Source organism: Gekko japonicus, unplaced genomic scaffold (assembly GCF_001447785.1).
Source record: "Gekko japonicus isolate JY-2015 unplaced genomic scaffold, Gekko_japonicus_V1.1 scaffold815, whole genome shotgun sequence".
Classification (NCBI taxonomy): Eukaryota; Metazoa; Chordata; class Lepidosauria; order Squamata; family Gekkonidae; genus Gekko; species Gekko japonicus.
In genome coordinates, this window is record NW_015161974.1 from 213,955 (window position 1) to 234,751 (window position 20,797).

A 20,797-nucleotide genomic window follows, 5' to 3' on the forward strand; every position below is an offset into this window, starting at 1 on the left:
CTCTTATGGAAGCATGTCATTTTCATTCCAGCTTTTTAGAAAAATGGATGCCTTTTCTTGACAATGTAATGGAGAATAATCATTCCACAGTTTCTATTTCTATTGGGTTTTTAATCACACATTGTAGGCTGACATGTACTTATCTGTAACCTATTTTTGCAGAACACATTATCAGTTATATTTACGCCTTGTGTTGTTGTATAAGTTTGAAGTTCGTATTTCTGTATTTGTATTGGAATTTATAAATTAAAAAGTTAATAAAAACATTTACTAACTTGACTTGTGAGATGCTTATTTCAGAGTGTGCCAGAAGTAACGGTCAACTCCCCACCCCCACTAAACACATACCCCTCTACAGAAACAAGGCAAAACAGGTCTCTGTGACACAGTGTCTGATACATCAAAGCATTTAGGAAAAATGAAAGCATTTGGTATTCATACCCCTCTCCCCCTCCTCCTTCCTCTATGGCAGGTGAACCATAAAATGCATACTGAGTGAAATAGAAGGTGTTTTGGATTAAGACCACTCCAATCAAATTTCAATTTGTTGCAATATTAGAATATAAGTTTGTTGCTTCCCCAGTAAGTAGGATTTTACAGGCTGATTTAGAAACTCAATTGCTGAGAAAGAAACTAAGTCCAGTTTGTTGAATCACTAACACTAAGATAACACAGAGTTAGATCAAAGCTCTCTCTAATTGCAGCTCTACTTGCAAAGAAGGAACATGAGAGCCCAAGAGCAAACCTGGTTTGTCCCAAAATCCAGTTTGTTTCTGATATCTGGATGTAGCCTAAAGAGATACCCAATACTTAAATTGATATAATAATCACTGTCTGACCCCAAGTTACTGTAGTTTGGAGTAGTGCGAGAAATCTCTGTGAGCAGTGTGAAATATCTCTGTGAGAATCCTCAGCAGTATCCCACACAACTCCTAGGATTCCTTGGAGAAAGCCATGAGAAGAATTGTCTGAGTCAATGGAAAGAAAGGTAGATTCATCCTGCATAAGCAGCAACTGGATCCCATGGATGGATGCTGGATCCTCAGTGCTTCCAAATTAATACATAAGATTGAATGTCTTATGGTGTATGATTGCATTGTTTTGTACTCTGCAATCCACCTTGAGTCTCAGAAAGACAGTCCATAAATAAATCTCTAATACAAAAACCCAAATTTACCATCTTGCAATGGTAGGATCTCCAACTTCTCTAGACGGCTGTTGTCTCCAGATACTGCAAGTCAGAGGATTAAAGTGTAACATCCCCCAATTTTGTCATAACAAATTCTCTAGGTGACAATCCATATTTCCTCATCTCTCGCTGGCAGGCCCATTTTTAATTTTAAAGTGTGCAAGTTAATACAAACACACGAGCAATGTGCCACTTCCCCTCTGCTCTGGTACAGACGACAACCCATTATTTGCTGGAACATACAATACAAAGAAAAGCATGAAGGTAACATGGCCCTTTGAAGATGATTGTGTTGCACCTCAGCCTTGCCATCAGGAGCATGGAGAAAGCTGAGACAGCAGTATCAGTACAACACCAGCTGTTTGCAATGAAGGATAAGTCAAGGAAACAAGATACAGAACTCAAGTTCATAGGGATCAATACACACATACACACATGTTTGAGTGTAAGACAAGATCTCATTAGGCCAACAGATACTACTTTTAGCTGTAGCTTCACAACTTTTAATACTAAATCCTTGTTCTAGTATCAAACATGAAACATTATATCTAACCCATCCACGCTAAAGAACTCAAGAGGACAGGTAAGAACTAAAAAACCCTGACATATGCATAATGAAAATAAAGCACCCAATTAAATTAAATTGAAAGTACCCCCGCATCTGCATAATTTTGACCCAAGGAGGACAACTATTGCATCTCTTTGGGAAATTATTTATTATTTATTTATTTATTTTTGGGATTTATATCCCGCCCTACCTGTACAGCCCAGGGCGGCATGATTATACAGCATCCAGGCTGGAGGGAAGGAAGTTCCGCAGACTCTCTCCACGCCCATATGGTTGGATCTTGGCAAGCAAATGGCCAAGTAACAAAGGAGAGATGGTATATTGGGCTGAAGCCATTAAGGCGTTAAGAAGTCAAAAGCGACACTTTGTATTACATCCAGCAGGCAGGATGGAGCCAGTGTAGATGTCACCGGGGTAATATGCTGACTGCAACTAAATGAGGCTTCCAAATATTCATCAAGGGCAGCCCACGGGGGAGGGGGGGGGACAGTGGAAAAAAGCCCAGCTGTTGGATGGAATGCCAACATGTACAGAAATAGTTATAACATTCTTTATTCTTCCCATGGTGTAAAAATATAAAGAAACAATTACACAAAAACAGCTCAAAGGAGATATGTCCATTTTTACACATGTGTACAGATTAAAGAGTACATACTCTGAGAAAAAATTGCGGTTTTAATCAGTGACTCATCAAGTTCAGGTAGCAAAAACAGTTGCAGCTTCTGTTGGCTTAATGTAAAGCCAAGAAAGGGTCTCAGACTGGATCAGTCTTGTAGTTTGCATCATATGCATGATTTTTTGCCTTTGGCAAAACATGAAACTTTCAAACAAGCATATGACCCGATTTCAATCCACAGCAGAAAATGGAACAGCCACAGGACTTCTGTTTGTTTCTTCTCTCAGTAACGTGGTTTTTCCACAAACAGACTGTACACCAGTCTCCCCACTTCAGTTTAATCCCCAAATGGATTTAGCGGTGCAGCTTCCAATGATCTGACGGGCCTTCCTTCTGTCCAGTGTTTATTGGAAACTTTCCAGGAATCTCAGGAGAAATAATATTAATTTAAGAACCATGTATCATCCCTGAGTCTTACTAAATTCTTCAGTAGGACACAATGACATTTTTCCATTCAAAGTGTTATTTAATAGCCAGTCCTCAGAAGATTTAATTAGCACCTTTTCCAAAGCCCACCATCGTGATAAAAGGGGAGAGGCATAGCTGGAAGAACCTATTAAAGCCACATTTCCATCTTCTTCTAATGACTGGAACAAAAGAAAGAGAGTTCTTTCCTGCTTCATTCATGATGCAGTGGGGAAATTTTAAAAAAGCAAGTGGCTTTAGGAGTACCATTCAAGCTGCTTTTAGTTTTCCGTCACATGAGGAATGGAACTGTTTAAAATTGGATAGAAACATTAAGCAAGTGCCAGTAATGAATTCCCATGAGTAAGACTTCATATCAGACATCTGGCACCGCTACCTAACAGGAAGACATCACTAAGGTCCATAACAAGCCACAAGGAATTTGCTTTGCTGTAAAAATGGAGAGAAAACAGCCAATGAGCCACCGGGGGGGATGGGGGGACGGGACAGTGCAAGCCAAATTACCCTGAGGTGGAAGGTTTTGCTTGTACAGCAGTGCAGGCAGGTCTACTCCTGTCTTCTAGATGGACCGTCTCCAGTTAGCAACAAAGCTGGCACGGGAAAAACTGGCACAGTTTAGAGGAAGAATGGAGGAAGTTGTCACTGCCACCTGTAGATCTTCACTGCTTTCTCCGTCAAGGTAGCCAGAAAGCTATTGTGATTCACTGTGTAAGGGCAGACATCTAACACAGGTAAGTCATCCGTGAGCTTCTGCAGCAGGGAGCCAGTCCCAGCGTCCCAGAGCTGAGGGATAAAGAGAAGAGAGGTCACAACTCACCAGGCATCCTTCTGGGTAACACATAGCTTTGCACCTCCAACTCCTGCAGGGCGGGATGTGGAAAAGGCATCCCACACAAACAGGCTTACTGGAAGGATGTACAGAAGGGAGGCAGCACAAGAATACAGAGGTACTGAATCCGTTCTGCACAGCAAAACTTTCCTTTCTGTCCCCATATCCCATGCCACGTGGCATAACATTACAGCAGTATTCTTGGATGGATTCAAATGAAACAAGAAGAGTTAAATAGGGCAAAGCTGGGGAACTGTCTGACCAGGAGCTACGTGTGCGTTAAATAGGGCAAAGCTGGGGAACTGTCTACGTGTGCTTAATGAGCCAGTTTTGGACCCCAAAGCAGGAAATAGATAACCTCACCCAGTACCTGCCCCTGAGAAGATGAGAATGAACCCTACTTGCTATGGGAAAGGTACTGGTGGCCCCAAGGGGACACCCAGAGAGGGAGATATCCCTCAGTCATCGCTTAGTTCTCACTCCATAGCTACAGCAGCTCTGACCTCCTGAGAGTCACACATCCTTGGAGGTAGACAAACTGACAGGCAAAGCTACTCCCCTCCACCACTCTGGCCTTGAGCATTTTCCTCTATTGATCCGGAGGCATTTCCCACTCATCCTGTCCCAAGCCTGAAACAATACCATGGCAGAGTTTGACGCTTCATCCCCAGCACACACGAGGATGCTGCCATCATCTTTTGGACTCTGGAAGATTGCATTTTTGGTCAAGAGTTTGCATGTTGGGCCTGCAGTAAGAGTCTGAACAGGACGACAGGAACAGACAATGCCATCGGCTGCTTCTGTCAGCTGAGTACAGGTCAGCTCCATCACAACACACTGCAAACAGTTGCGGTTTCTATCTGTGGGAGTCAAGGAGAAAGTGATGAGTACTTCCAGTGGCCTCGAACAACACACAATATGTACAGTGGAAGAAGTCAAGCCTATAGACATGGTTGCTCTAGCCAGTCCTCCTCATCCCTCTGAAGGGCCATCACCTGAATTGTTCTCCTACTCAGCTTTCCTTGGGATTGCACACAACCTTATACATTACCCTAAGATAGTGGCTTTCCACTTGGAGAGGGAAGGTGGGAGACAGAATACAAGAATAATGTTCTGTGAAGGGAGAAGATAATGAATCAGTGATTTCCTTTCTTTCCTTCCACCTAGGTGGATTTCATGCCCTCTGGCACATACTTTCATTGACCCACACTGGATTTGTGAGGGAACAACTGCTCTCTGACTACCCTAATATCTGACCAGGGTTTAAGAAGAAGGGATGTCCAAAAAGCTTAAGGGCTGAGAGATGTCCTGCTCTGTTCTCAGTGCTGGAGTTAGAAACATAGCTGACAGATCCTTGTACAAAGCAGCAAAACACTGTAGTAGGTACATGACAGTAAGCAAAGTCTCTGCACATTCACCCAGTTGGACTGACAGGGATGCCCAAAAGTCACTTTAGAAGCTCTACTCCCCTTTCGAGAGGTCGGAGAAACAGGTCAACCAGGGCAAGACTGCCAAAAACCCATTCATGAGCAGCAGAGGAAAGTGTGCAGCAATGGTGATGAGAAGGAAAGTGGGAGTGCTTCACTAAACAAAGGATGATCTGTGAGCTGCCAAATGAAGATTATGACCTATTTGACTCTTAACAGGCCAAAACCATGCAGTGGCTTGTCCAACAGAGCTTGACTGCTCACAGGCATGAACCCAGACACCAAATTGGTAACCACGGAAATCCAGCAGAAGTTTAACAGATTTTAAAGCAGCTTTGGATCACTGACAACCTCCAGGATGGCAAAAACTAACCTGCTCTTCCATCCAAACTCCTTGAACCCTTGCCTAATCCAAACATCTTGCCAAAAGAATGTTACTTGTGATCTGGCTTCACTGTAACATCTGTAGTATTGTTTGTTCTCTTCCTGGCTGGAAAAAGAAGCCGTGTAGCAAAGCTTCTGACCTATCTTGTCAAACTCTCTCAGGTTCCACCCGGACCCCTCATATCAGAGCACTTCAAACACCAAGGAGAATGTGAGATGACCACCACTGCTATCTCAAGCCTTAAGGTTATCTCCAAGAACAGAAGACCTGTAGCCCTAAAACAACTTCTGTCAAGAAGCAAGTGACACAGCACAGATCCTGTTACTTGCAGCCAATAACCCTAGAAGAGCAAGAGCCAATTTCTAAGCAACCTGCATGTAATAGGCACCCAAGCTTGGGTGTCACTGCAAGGGCCAATTGCACCCAGACGTGACAGCTTACTGGGCCTGAAAGTTGCAAGGCAGTGCCGCGTGCTGGCCTCTGTCTGAAGGTCAGTACAGCCTCCAGACTCCAGGGGGAGGTGATGAGGCCAGTAGGAGTCAATGGCCTTCTGCTCCCAGAAACAGGCTCCTTCAAGTGTCCCAGACACCAGTCCACCATAGGGCAGTGCAGCAGAAGCCATTCGAGGCAGGTATGACAAAGACACCACTGGGCACCTGGTGGAAAAAAAGGAAAAGCAAGAATGGCTATGGTCAGACTGATCCTGCTTGCCTTACGCTGGGTCCAAAAACCCTTTCCCATTCCAACAAGGAGACTGAGGACAACTCTACACAAAGAGATAAAGACAGGTCCTCTAGCTGATTTAACAGTGAAATACTAAGCAGAGTTACATCCTTCCTTATGAGCCTATTGGCTCAACCAACTTAAAATGATGTAGTTCTGTTTAGGATTGCATAGTAAGACAACTTCCATTGCTCGTTAACTCTGATGTAGCCAGCCACCCGCATGATACCAGACTAAGCATAACTACAGTGCTGGAGAGGCTGTAGCATAATGCACAAAGGGCTGGAGAAGAAACTAATGTTGCACACCACACCTAGTACAGTTGACGAGACTAAACTTCTGCTGGCAGAATAGCTTGCTGGATGAGCCCGGGAGTTAACAGAGTTCAGCCTGGTTCTCTTCTCTGTCTTTGACCCAAGGACCGTGACCCTGGGCTGCACCCAGAGCCCCACAAATTCTGTGCCAAAAAAGTTATATTAAAAATCCTTGCTATGCAAAAATTTGAAAATTATTCATGCAGCTTTCAGAACCATACTTCTTTTTTAAAAACCACAACATTAAAAATTTCCCATGTTCTTCATCATTAATGCTCAATTTTTGAACTTGGAGAACAACCTACTCTTATGAAACTGACGCTATACCTGGATTTCTCTGTAGCTAGCTCCTGGACATGAGAGGTGGTGTCCCGCAGGTCATACACCAAGATAGAGCCATTGACAAGTCCAGCGTAGATGTAATTAGAATTATCGAGGCACCAGCAACAGCTCCAGACAGGACGGCCTGCATTGTAAGTCTGCACAACAGTGTTTGTTGTCAAGCTGAGGGAAGGAAAAACAAGTTGTCCGCACCACACTTCAGCACATGTTGCCTGAAAACTACCCATGTGACCTTGAAGATATTTGTATCAGAAGATAAGGATACATCCTGAGTTCCTTTGCAGAATGAGAAGCAGTGCCTCCAACCCACTCATCAGAGGAAAGGGGAGAAAGAAAGCCACCCTGCCGCCTCATCACTCACCTTGTAAGCTTCAGGGTATGGTCCAGAGCAACAGATACAAGCAAGCCATCTGAACGGTTGCTGAAGGCCAGGCCTCGGATCTGCTTGCTGTGGATGGGGATGTACTGGCTGCTGTTCAAGTTGACGGCACTCATCATCTTAATCCCGTAACCTGAGACACCAAGCAAAGCTGGTCAGGGGATGGCTCTTTGGGCTGGGCTGTTACAGTATGTATGTGAAGGAGCAAAAAAAAAAAAGAAAAGCCCTCCCTTGCCATCTACTAATCTCAAGGACTAACCCCCAAGTTGGCAGCTCACCAGGAATGAGGGTGCTCTGAGGAGAGGGCTGTGACATCACCAGGCAGCTCAGCACGTCACAGTACGCCATGACCCGACAGCTGCCGGCTTGGGATACCACAAAGGCGCTCTCAAAATGGTACTTGTGGTGGCCTTGGCTGGAGGAAGGGCATCCTGGGAGGCCAGAGCGAGAGTTGGTGGGCTGCTGAGAGGAACTGGGGTGGTGTTGAGCCATCAGGGCCTTCAATTCCTGTGGAGAGAAGCTCAGAGTCAGGTAGAACAGACTACAGTGGAGGATGCAGTCCAGATTACTGGAGGCTTCCAGCCAAGCCTCAACAGCAGGAAGTGTCATGCCTAAGTTTCTGCTAGAACAGGTGTAGTTCACTTATTGTGCCACCTAACTTGGCCACTCCTTGTCATCAGACAGGACTAGAGCCACAGAACTATAAGACATTACTTGGAAGCAAGCCCTGCTGTGTTATGTAGGGATTACTTTGAAGATAATATACAAATTATTGAGTGGTCATCTGTGCATTCACACCCATGGGATCTAGTGCGCACGCGCTGGATCGATCGGTGCTGTAGCAAGCTCTTTTAACGGATTTTCGCGCCCAGTCCCTCAGGCATGCGCAGGAACCCCACTGCGCATGCCCAGAGGGGTGGGTGCGGACATCCCACCAGTTCCTACAAACTGCCGCAAATCAACCCCTATTGAAAATGTAGAAGCTGACAGCAGCGAGGAAGGAGGGCGGGTGGTGTGAATGCACAGATGACCACTCAAAGATCACCAGTTACTGGTAAGCAACCTGCCTATCTTCGACGTGGTCCCTGTGCTTCACACCCATGGGAGATTAGCGAGCAGTAGCCTACCTGGAGGAGGTTGCTGGCAGGTCTTTTATTGCGTAGCTGAAGACAGAATGTGACGTCCCATGTTGGTATTGGTGTTCGTACGGATGTCTAGGGCATAGTGCCTTATGAAGGTATTAGGCGTGGCCCACGTAGCGGCTTTGCAAATGTCTGATAGTGGTACTCCCTGGAGGAAGGCAGTGAAAGTCGCGACAGCCCTGGTAGAATGAGCCCTGATAGGGCCAAGCAATGGCTGTTTGGCGATCTGGTAACACAGACGGATGAGACCCACAATCCACTTTGACAGACGCTGGGCCGTGATGCGAGTGCCCAGTCGTGCTGACGCGTAAAAGACAAACAGTTGTGAGTCTCGTCTAGTTGGGTGTGTTCTACTGAGGTAGAAAAGGAGAGGACGCATTTTGAGTCTGGCAAAGACAAGAAACGACGTAGTTGCAGCCATCAGGACAAGCAGCCTCTGAATTTGGAAGGCAGTGATGGAGGGTTGGGTACGGACGACGGTGGCTAAGGAAATGATATCTGCCGCCCTGTCGTGGGGCAGGTAAGCCATGCATGTCTTGGAATCCAGTATAGTGCCGATGTACTGTATTCTCTGGACTGGGCACAATTGAGACTTTTGTCGATTGACTTGTAGGCCCAGATTCTCCAATAGTGCCAGAGTCTCTGTGACGTTTGAGACCAGGGCATCCTTGGAAGGTGCTACCAGAAGCCAATCGTCTATGTACGGGTAGATGGAGATACCCCGGAGATGGAGGAAAGCTGCAACCACAATCATAGTCTTTGTGAAGACCCTTGGGGCGCTGGACAGGCCGAATGGAAGGGCCGTATACTGGTAGTGCTGTTGACGAATCACAAAGCGGAGGTATTGGTGGTGGATAGGGGTGGATAGTAAGGTGGATAGTAAGGTGGAAATATGTGTCTTGGAGGTTGAGGGTGGCCATCCAGACGTGTTTCCGAAGCAACGGCATGATCTGTTGTAGGGATACCATGCGGAAGCGGTGGTAGGTCATAAAACGGTTCAGTTCCCTTAGATCTAATATGGGTCGAACGCCTCCGTCTCTCTTTGGGACTGTGAAGTATCGGGAATAAAATCCCACCCCTTGGAGGTGTGGTGGAACATGTTCGATGGCTCCCTTCTGCAGAAGGACGGGCACCTCCTCAAGGAGAGTTGGGGAAGGGGGCGTGGAGATGACGACAGGAATATTGGGGTTCTCGTGGAACTGAATTTTGTAGCCTCGGGTCAAGATGGAAAGCACCCACTCGTCCAAGGTGATGAGACACCAAGCGTGAAGAAAGGGAAACAGACGGGTAGGAGCTGACTCGGTGACAGGGCAGTCAAAAACCCTGCTTGGAGGATTTGGACTGTTTGGTGCGGGAAGCTTGTTGTCCGGAACCGAATTTCGGTTTCTGAAAGGTGGGTCTTTGGCCTCCCGAAGACATTCGTGGTCTCCATCGTGTGTCTGGAGAGAGATGAGTTGAGGTACGCCTCTGCCAGGACCTCGACCAGGTGCGGGGCCAGTATTGTTGTTTTGACGAAGAAGAGACTCCTAGAGCTCGAGAAGCCTTTATGCTTTTATCTAACTTTCGTAGAGTAGAATCAGTGGTAGCATTGAAAAGCCCCAGGCCATCAAAAGGGAGATCTTACACATAAGATCTAGTATCTATCGGGAGATTAGTGTTGCAGAGCCAGGAATGTCTTCTGAGAGCTATTGCAGAGGCCATCGTTCTGGAAGATGCCTCGATGACATGTTTAGTAGTAGTTTAGTAGTAGTAGTTTAGTTTAGTAGTAGTTTAGTTTAGTAGCTGTTGTTTTGCCAACACCATGCCGTCTTTTTGTATGACTCTGGCTGCTTGACGTTTGTCGTCAGGGAGGTGGCTGAGGAGTTCTAAGAACCGTTCCCAGAGAGTGTATTGATACCGGTTCATACAGGCCAGGTAGTTAGTGGCTTTGACTCCCAATGCTCCCGTGGAGTAGAAGTGCCTGCCGAAGGCATCTAATTTCCTTCCTTCCTTGTCAGAAGGAGCGGAATGCGTCCTCTTGGATTTGGAGGAAGATGTAATCACCATAGAGTTTGGCTGAGGGTGTTTGAATAGAAATTCAGCATCTGCCTCTTGTACCCTGTACATATGGTCCAGTCGCCTTGTGGACACAGGAGCAGACGAAGGTTTTAGCCATGGTGTCTTTGCTGCCTGCAGAAGGACTGAAGACATGGGCAATAAGGTGGAAGAGGAATCTAGCAGAACTATATCATAAACTGCATCCATTGCCTATGGATGTTGCTGGACGACAGAGAGTCCTAAAGAGTGGGCCATTCTTTTGACTAGATCTGTGTAAGATGTAAGGTTGTCGGATGGGGATACGGGTAAGTCCTCAGCAACATCCTGGTTGGGAGATGTATGGTCAGGAGAGGTATGAGCCTCAGATGCCTCTGTATCTGAGTCCTCTTCTATGAAGTCAGAGGAGTCTTGTTGTGGTATTTGGACCAAAGTGTCCTGTTGACAAGTTATGGGTTTAGTTTGGACGACGACCGGGGTTGGAGTGACCGGAGGGTTAAGAGGACGTCTTGGTTCCAGAGTATGGTGGGAAGGATCGACTACAGGAGGACGTGACAGAGATGCTGAAGGTCTCGACTTGTGGGGTGATCTCGACCTATGAACAGAGTGGGACGAATAGCGATCCCAATCAGAATAGCCCGCCGGAGTCAACCATGGCATGGATGGTGGATAAGCCCCGTACAAGTACCTCAACTGTCGTTGATCCCACAACATTGGTGGTTGAGGGGGCAGGAAGACTCTTGGGGAGCGACCTCTGGACTGTGGACGTCTTGGAGACAAAGCAGTAGCCTGTCTGCGAGAGCCGTCCCTGTAGACTCTGTTGTCGATATCGACAGATTGAGTGACCAAACGTGGAGGGTGACGCTGCACGTCGCATGAAGTATATCGGTGCCGATGTGGATCGATGTCGGGAGCTTCCGATACCGTCGATGTTGACGACAGGGAAGGAGACGGAGAAGGCTCTGCATCCATTTGATGACTTAGGAGCTCTACCGTTTCAATGTCGGAGTAAGGACGCTCCATTTGTTGGATGGGGGAATCCAATAGTTGGGTGGTCGGTATCGGTAGAGGGACTTGGGCCTCCGATATCGATACTGCCGTTGGAGTGGGAGGCACTTTAGGGGTATCACCCAGTGCAGACACCGCTTCCTTCCCCTTCTTCGCTGCCTTCAGGGACTTGGAGGTGCCCTTCTTCGCGGACTTATGATCCTTACTTGCCTTAGCCTTCTTTTTGACTGGCGTGGAAGCGGACGATTGTGCCTTCGATGTCGGGAGCTTCAGCGTCGGGCGGTCGACATCGGAGGCAGGCCTCGATGTCGGAGCTGTCGAGTAGATGGTCTCTCCTCCATCGCTGAGGCAGGAGCAAGGGCCGATTCAAGCAGCACCACTTTAAGGCGCGCAGCAAGTTTTTTTCACGTTTGATTGGAGAAACGCGCACAGGTTTTTTTTAACTGTTTTTGAAGAACAAACAACCAAAAATTAAAGTAAAAGAAAGTTTGGAAATAATTCCTAAGAGCTGTGAGCTGAAAGCTAACAGCGAACCGATTGGACCAAATAATAGGTCTATTCAACGTGGCGGTAAGAAAGGAACTGGCGGGATGTCCGCGCCCACCCCTCTGGGCATGTGCAGTGGGGTTCCTGCGCATGCCCGAGGGACTGGGCGCGAAAATCTGTTAAAAGAGCTTGCTACAGCACTGATCGATCCAGCGTGTGCGCACTAGATCCCATAGGTGTGAAGCACAGAGACCACGTCGAAGATCTATCCAGTTCTGAGCAAAACCATCCACACTAGAGAACTGCTTATTGCACAATTCACCAGGTTCAGATTTCAAGCTGGAACAATAATGTTTTTGGCACCCCTGATCTACTAAGAATCTTCAACTGAAGCGCAAACTCTGCTGTGATAAAGGAGCCAAACAGAACAGCTCTTCTATTCTTCATTCTTCTGCTGACAAAGCAGGAAATGCTCTCATATAAATGGCTCGTTGGTTGCCTTTGGAAAAAAATCATAAGAAGGAGATAGATAACAAATTAAAAGATCCTGCATTGGTGGGTTGTGGCTAAACCTACCTGGACTTGCTGCCGAAGTTTGGTACACTCTTCTGTCAAGACCTGCAGCTGGAGTCGGCTCTGAGCAGATTCCAGCTCTGCTTTTCTTCGTAGCATCTGTTCCTTTTCCAGAGAGCTGCAGAAGAAAAGCACTTTATCTTTAACAGCTGAGATTAGGACTCTGCTACTCTGAAGGAGTTCATTAGCCAAGCTCACTGCCCAACATTCTATACATCCTGATAAGGCAGAGAGCGCCTTTTTTTCTATTGGAAAATTGTAAGACGCTCAAGAGCTGTTGGAGGCATAATTTTAGATAATGATATTTGGGTGTAGGATTATGCAACCATCTAAACAGTAACCCGCAAAAGATTCAACTCAATAGACCAATTATCTAGCTTCAAAAGGATACTGTAGAGCTAGAAAAGTTGCAACAAGATTATAATACCAAAATGATCAAGGGGTTGGAGCATCATCCCTTTATGGAAATGCCAGAATTTGGGGCTCTTCTATTTAGCAAAGATAATGAAGTGGGGACACAATGGAGATTTGTAAAATGGTGCTCAGGCTGGACAAAAAATCCCTGAGGGTTGAATCCAGATTAAATTTTCCTAATAGAATTTTCCTGCCTTTCCTCACCCACTGCAGCCCAATACTGCTCCTGGGGGGCAGGGGACACTTTGGAATCATATGAAAAACAAATCGGGGTCTGCAGCAGGAACGGGGAATTAGGAGAAATGACACCTCCTCTTCCATTAGTGGAAAATTTAGTCTAGGTTCAACCTAGAATCAGAGCTTTTTTTCTCCCTCTCCCCAAGTACTAGAACTTAGAGGCACCAATTTAAGTTAATGTGTAATACATTAAGAGTGGACAAGATAAGAGTAGCCCATGTAACACATAATTACTTTGTAGAACTTACTGCCACAAGATGCAGTGATGACAACTAGCTTAGATGGCTTCAGTATGGCATTCAGAAATATCTAGAGGATAAACTTATCAATGAGAGCTAAGTGAAGTTGCCAGGTTCAAAAGGAAGTGATATCTCTGCGTGACAGGGAGACTTTGCTTGTGCCCCTGGTGAGGCATTTGGTTGGTCACTGTGAGAAACAGGATGCTGGACTATTGGTCTAATTCAGCAGGGCCTTTCTTAGGATATTATTTGGTTTTAAATACATACCAGCACCAAAAAAAGATTTTTTTTTTAAAAGGCATCAACAGAAGCAGGCATTCAAACCCTGGATTCGCCCTTGAACCCAAACTTACACTGGAAGTATCTGCAATATAGGCTTCCATCTTCATACCAGACACAACTAAAAACAAAGCAAACTAAAGGTCTCCACAACAGTTGGCGAAGATCATACCAACTGCGTTTTCCCAACTGGATAGAAAGGAAGCAGATTATACATACCTTTTCATGTATTCCTGTTCACTAGTGTCCAATGCTTTCAGAGTGCGGGCATAAAGGACCACAATATCTGACCGCTTGGCTTTCTTATTGCACTAAAAAGAAAGGAATAAGAAGAATTGATGCTGCTGTGCCACTCAGCTGGAAGCACTCATGGAGAACCAAGGCCATCTGCTGCTTGCTGCTATTTCTTCGATGACTGCCAATAATCCAAGTGATAACGCTATTGGTACCCACCCACCCCTTTCAAGGAGATGCTTTTAGAGCTGGTGGATGGGGGGGGGGGCATACACAGTCACCTGATCTGCACACCAATATCCACTGTTTCTAGTAGCACTCCTAAACCATCAGGGAGACTATTGTTTTAAAAATCACAACCCACACATTTTCCGATGATGCTTCCAAGATGGCTTAAAACATTAATAACTGTCCACAAAAATAATATTTAAAAAAAATACTGTTACAAGTGGCCAGCATGTAACACTATCCTTTTCAACCAGAAGTGAACCGGGGGGGGTGTGTGTGTGTGTTAACCTGGGTGAATTAAAAAAGTCTTCACACAGCACTAAAGCTAGTTAGGTTAGACACTAAAGTGAGATGTGACCAAAGAAAATGTAGCATCTCTGGTAAACACCCACCTAGCCACAGAAAGCGGAAACAAACAGAACAGGGCGTTTGATTATAACCTCCATTGACAGTGTGTAGTCCTTCAAAAGCCTTGATCTCAGGCCAATAATGGGCTTCAAAGGAATTGTGGAATTGTGGAATTGTGCTCAGAAGCAAATGGCAAACCGGCACAGTCCCTTTAAAGCTAGCAGATTCAGCCTCCCACTTTCTGTGCCAGTCTGTGATCTGGCTGTTGCATTTGGCACCATTTGATGCGACCAGAGCATGGGTACTCATGGTCAAATCATGCTTCTCAAGGCAAGTGCCACAGCTGATGCACCAACTGAAGGCACTCTGCACCACTAAGGAGACCCAAGCCTCCAACCTTGGACTGCAAAACCGGTGTGGCAGTTATGAAAATCTTTGGGTCCAGGGGCACTTTTTAAAGGAGGGGCTGTTCTTTCAAGGAGGTTGGAACAATTATTTCCCTTAAGAAGGCACTGGCCACTCTTTGGACTCAACCTGCTGCTCTTCCATCCACCTCCCTCAGCAAGTAGCAACAAGCCAAGGAGAGCAAGGGTCAAGCACTGATGTAGGAGGTTGCACCCCTTTGAGCAATTTACAGTATTCTTGGGCTTCGAGAACTGAAAGTGATCCAAAATTATTACTACCTACACATGCAGTCTTTATGTCTGCACTTCCTGCCAACAGCCACAGAATTGTTAACCTTATTCATCCCAGGAAAAACACCAAACCACTTCAAAACAGTTGGGTCTCTGTTTCAGCACACCACACTTGCACCCTGCCCCTGCAATTCAACAACAGCATTATCTCATTGGCAAACTCTGCCATTAGCCTGCCCAGCAAACATCATACAAAACTGGGTTGGAATTCAGAGGAGGGAAATGAGAATTCTAAATAAAATTAAATTGAGAGGGAGAGGAAGCAACCACCAGGCAAACCCACCACAGTGCCTGAAAAAAAAACCCAACAGAACACGCCCTTCCTTCCAGCTTCCCAATGACATTTTGGAGGGAAAGAAGAAACAGACAAACATCTGTCCATCATGTCTAGATCCCACTCCAGAAAAAACCCTTCCCTCCTACCAACTGTTGAGTGCCATCCATAAGGGTAGAGGAGGCAGCAGCCAGCTGAGGTCACCAAAACATATTTTGATATACATATTGGTTTTTAATTGCTGTAAGGTATGTAGTGTGGCAATGTTTCTACTTGAAAAGCAGGGAGCGGGATTTTACATCTCAACAGAGGATATGTCACAGGAGATAAGGCTGCAGGAACACAGAATGAAAATTAAGGGGAGGCAAGTTGGGGGAACAGACTATGCTGACACAGAGAAAACAGCTACTCACAAGATTGTATTGAGGACAGGGGTGTAAAGCAATGGGGTTTTACTTAAGAAGGGGAATGTATAAGTATTACCAAAAAACACACCCTCCCAAGCTCAGGGAACAGTTTAACATAGGAACAACCTGCAGCATTTCCTTCCTTGGAAGCCTGGCATCCATCACAGTATTTTTGTTTGTTTGTTTGTTTTATATTATCGTGCCACGTTAGCTGTTATCAGTCCATCGGCATTTGAATCAGATAACAATACTGAAAGCACCCAAGGTTGCAAAGGAAGATTCATCTTCGTAAGAATAGGAATGATATATATCCCTCTATCTTGAGTCCAATGGGGGTATTGTTTTTTAAGGTGTCAGTTGATAGGGACATGAATTCTTAGCCTCTCCTGATGGTGAAATCCATTCCAGGAAGAAGTTGTTGAGCTTGTTAAGCATTTTAAATCCTCCACTACCTCCCTCTTTCCTGCCCTCCTCAGCTAGATCACTTCTAATTGTGAAGCGCAGTTACCAGGAGTCAGTCCCTGGCAAAGCCTTTACCTGAGGGCATTTGCCTGGCTGCCCCTTCAGCCACCTCTCAATGCAGCTATAGCCAAAGAGATGCCCACACCGCAGGGCAGAGAGACGGTGCCCCCCTGCATTAGTCCACTCTTCAAAGCAGATTGCACAGGTATCACCACTCTCCTCTTCCTCTGAGGGGGTCACAGATGCTGCAGGATTGGCTCCCTTTAAAGGACTTTTCTGAAACAAGATGGCATGAAATAAGAAGTCAGGTGAAGGTAGTTCTGAGTTGGAATCAGCAGAACCCTCATCTTAGCTCCTCCCTCCCACCTTCTTCTGCTGGGCAGTTGCTTCTCTAGGTTCTGGATGCCCTGGCTCACTGGCATTGCCTGCAGGAGGATCCATTTGTGTTGCATTAGAGACTGCAGATGAGAAATAAAAGGAATGGGATGAGACCACAATTAGTGCCACATAACCATTTACTGTCACACTAAAGGCAGAATGGACAGTCATGTGTAAGTCAACTGAATAACCACCTCAGAGAAAGAGAATCTCAAAATGAAGCATAAAGCCACTGCTATCATGGGAAGAAGAGAAGAAACACACACCAAAAATATCCAGGGATCAGGCTTTTTATCAAGAACAGCAAATAAATTCACAGGCTGTACAATAGGCAACAACACAAAATGACAAAAAAGTGGTATTAACAATGCCATTGCTGAAATAATTCGTTTTCCAGTACTCAGAGCATAAGATGCTCCCTTTACATCCCTCCACTGGCTTCCCATATCTCATCATGTACTAAACACAAATCTTTGTCCTCACAAACTGAACAGGACTTTGCATGTATGTATTAATCTTAAGCAGTGACACAAGCACTAAGAAATTACTGGAATGTCATTTTTTGGCAGGAAGCTATCTTTACAAAGCTGTGTTAAAGTTAGGATTCAAACTGTGGCGATTTCATGTTTATTTGTGTGTGTGTGTCTTTAAAAGTTTGGTTTGCATGGCTGTGTGATAATCTAGAGTGCTTGGAACCGGCAAGTGGTATGATTGGTGAGTGACAGAGAGGGGGAGGGGTTTTGGAAATGATTCTGTGTGGATGAGCAGATATGTCAGTCAAGAGTGTCAGTTAGCGATATGACAGTTGATGAAGACAGAGAGAGTTGTTAAGTGCTGTGTATGGGATAAGTTAAGCAGTTAGTTTGTTCTGAGGTCTGAAGGAGAGACCTTCTTGTGTGTGATACAAGAGATTAAGTTCTGTGTGTTATGAAAAGTTGACGTATAAAGAAACAGTAACCGTATATGGCCTGAAGGGAAAAGCGTTACAAAGTTACCTAAGGAAAAATCCCTGTCAGTAGGGAGCAGACTGTGTGTTATACCTACTTTACTAGTTACATGGTTCTACCCTCATATTTATGCTTTAAATAAATCCTATTTCATTCAAGTATACCAGCTCTGGAAAGAATCCTTCCTCAGACCACATAGTTCCTTGAAAGCCTAAAATCTCGATCCACCTACCCATTGGTAGAAATATTATATTATAAAGGTTTGGAAAGCCTTATAAATTTCCTGGTGGCAACCGGATTACCGAGTAGAGAAAAACATAAAGAACACTTTTAAAGGGAAACCAGACCTCCCCAGTAAAGGGGTCGTCACACAAACTCTGAACTGTGATATGTTTGTCACATGAACATGCAAAACTGTTTCATGCAGTCAGACCCTTGGTCCATTATGTCTGCTTTTGAGAGGCAACAGTTCTCCAGGGTGTGGGCAAAATAATAATAAAATAACAACAACAACAACTTTCAGAATCCAAGAGTCTTTTAACAGTATAGGTCAAAAAAATCAAACCTGGAACACCCTGCACAGTTCTTCCCTACAACTCAGAAGACTGACTTACAATGTCATCCAAATCCCTGCTCTGCCATGAAACAAACCGTTTACCATTTGGTTACGACACCCTTCTTCTGAAACTCATCTGGATTCTTCTGAGGAAACAAATAGGATAAGCATGTGCATATTTGTCCCGAGCACATTTCAAGAGGTTTAGGAACGTGGCACACAAATAGAGTACTCTGGACAGAGATAAACAATGTCCCCGGTTTTAGGCTTTCATGAAGATGTAGAACCAATACAAACCTCCCAAGTTGGATGGTCCAGGTGCCTCTTCAAGGGTTCCTGCAGGTACCTCACCCTCCTCCTCCTCTTCCACTTCAGTCAAGCTGCTGCTGTCACTGTCAGAGTCACTAAGAACCACAGTCTCATCTGAGCTGTGCCTACCATGGCCTGCTGAGAGATTTGATGTGGCTGCTGCTGCTTCAATCCTGCTAAGGAAGTAAGCATTCAATGCTGCTGCGGGTCTAGAAGCCAAGGAACAAAGCCAAGAAGTGCGGATTATTATTGACTCAGGCAGATTGGACAGAAGAATGTCAGTCACAATTTTCCAAGCCACACACTCAAGAATTTGAGTCAGACATATTTAATTGCAGTCTAAAACAACAAGTTGGAGTGCCACCATGGCCACCAACTCACACATTTTGTTACAAGCTGAGTCAAGAACTCTGCACAAGCTGCTATACTTAGCCAGAAGGAAGAAGATTTATTTATTTTTTTACAAGAAAGCAGATTTCAGGGAAGGGAGAAGAAAAAAGTGCTGAAAGCGAACAAATCCATATCCCGTTATATCAAATTACAAGCAACTGACAGAAAATACATCTTGATCACTCTTACTTGAAGGGAGAAGGGTAAAGAAATTTCTAAAGCAGCAGTGCTAGTTCAAAGTGGCTTCCTGAGATTCAATGGTTGTGAAAGAAAGAGGCAGTTGTAGTACAGTAACCAGAGTTGTTACTAGGACAAGTCAGTCCTGGGTGCTATGTTCAGGCATAAGGCCACTGGGTGACCTTGGACCAAACTTTCTCTCAACCAGCTTACCTCAAAATGGAGAAGGAAAGATAGGAAGACAAGACTAGAGTCTTCTATTTCCCTTTCCGTCACAGTTCTGAACAAAACCAGAGACTCTGGACAAAAATCCCTATTTGAAAATTTTCAGCAACTCAGGTCTCATCAAGCAAAAATTTCAGGATTTAAGCCTCCAACCCAGGGAAAGGAGTTAAATCCCAGAAGAAAGACCCAGAAATAAAGAAACAAGCCATTATCCTACAAGGCCAATCCTCTTCAATGTTTGCGCCCAAACATCCCAAATTTAATAATCCTGCACGCTTTCAGCGGGTTGGATTCTTTGATCTGCAGATGCAAGGACTGCAGATCTTTCCTGAACTCCCCTCCCCGAATGTCTTTTCTGACATTCCTGACATTTTCTGACATTTATTGCTAAGGGTAAGAGACTTGCAGGAGCTGAGAGTCATAAGGATCAGGAGGCTGCAGTGAGGAAGGGTGAAACTGCTCCTTTCTAACAGAAGAGACAGAAAAAGTGATTTTACCCCCTTTTCACTTTCACCTCTCAACCCACAGGACTACCTATGCAAATCCCACTAAATGATGGATCACAGTATTAAAGGTGGCATAGATTTTATATATGAATAGAAAATAATTATCAAAATAGACTCATGATAACCTGAATACATTAATGTATGCGATGCATCTGTCATGTGTGATGTAAAAGTTATAAATAAAATTTATAAAAAAACAAAACAAAACAAAAGAACACATTCTAGGCAGACTGGTTTTTACAGAGCTATTGTAGGTTCCAGGCTGCGATTCATGGGCCAAGACTTACTCACCTTGGCCCATGAGCTCTTGTCTAAGGGCTTTTACCTGATGCATTCATTGGGTTGGATCCAATGGAGCTTTGCTGCAGACAGAAGGATCTCCACTTGCAGACTGTGACTTTCTCACCTCCCTCCTCCCATTGCAGCCCCAAATGAGCAGCATCTGAGGGGACATTTGAGGGTGCAGAGAGAAGGCAAGACAGTCACCTTATATGGATGGAAATCCTGGCTGAAAGCCACTGCTGGTCACCCTTGTGTTAGCCAAATTGCCTTAAATTCTCAATTAATATTGGGGAAGTTATGATTATTAATTGGCAATAGGCAAATTAGGGTTCACACCAGTTTGTACAGAAGTCCCACCTTTACTGTAAGTACCAGAACAGACACAGAGACTATGATTGGTAAAATATAATGTCTTTTACTGATGGAGATGTCTCAGTCAAACAATACACAAGCATACATACACACAGACACACAGACACACATTTATTTATTTATTTATTTGGCTTATATCCTGCACTTCCACATGGGCTCAGGGTGGCTAACAAGAGGCAATTGCCATACATAACACTAAAACCAGATAAAACAATCAATTACATTTTACATTTAAAATCGGTGTTCACAACAATATATCATCCAAGACGGGGACTCCAATACAATGTTTCAGAGGTTCTACTGTCTCTTCTTGATCGGTCTGCACTCTGTCCATTCT

At 45.0% G+C, this 20,797-nt stretch overlaps 1 protein-coding gene across 1 annotated transcript in view; it reads right to left on the minus strand.

Moving 5' to 3' along the window:
• Positions 1-3,074: 3,074 nt before the first annotated feature.
• RFWD3 (ring finger and WD repeat domain 3) overlaps positions 3,075-20,797 on the minus strand; it is a 20,695-nt gene continuing 2,972 nt past the window's right edge. Inside the window, exons 2-12 of the mRNA XM_015429708.1 lie at positions 18,497-18,717; positions 16,685-16,776; positions 16,394-16,594; positions 13,890-13,981; positions 12,505-12,619; positions 7,537-7,765; positions 7,241-7,391; positions 6,865-7,041; positions 5,942-6,156; positions 4,331-4,548; positions 3,075-3,642 (exon numbers count right to left, since the gene is read on the minus strand). Of these exons, the coding sequence (XP_015285194.1) occupies positions 3,499-3,642; positions 4,331-4,548; positions 5,942-6,156; positions 6,865-7,041; positions 7,241-7,391; positions 7,537-7,765; positions 12,505-12,619; positions 13,890-13,981; positions 16,394-16,594; positions 16,685-16,776; positions 18,497-18,717 (1,855 nt within the window). The 3' untranslated portion in view covers positions 3,075-3,498. The remainder of the gene's footprint in view (positions 3,643-4,330; positions 4,549-5,941; positions 6,157-6,864; positions 7,042-7,240; positions 7,392-7,536; positions 7,766-12,504; positions 12,620-13,889; positions 13,982-16,393; positions 16,595-16,684; positions 16,777-18,496; positions 18,718-20,797) is intronic.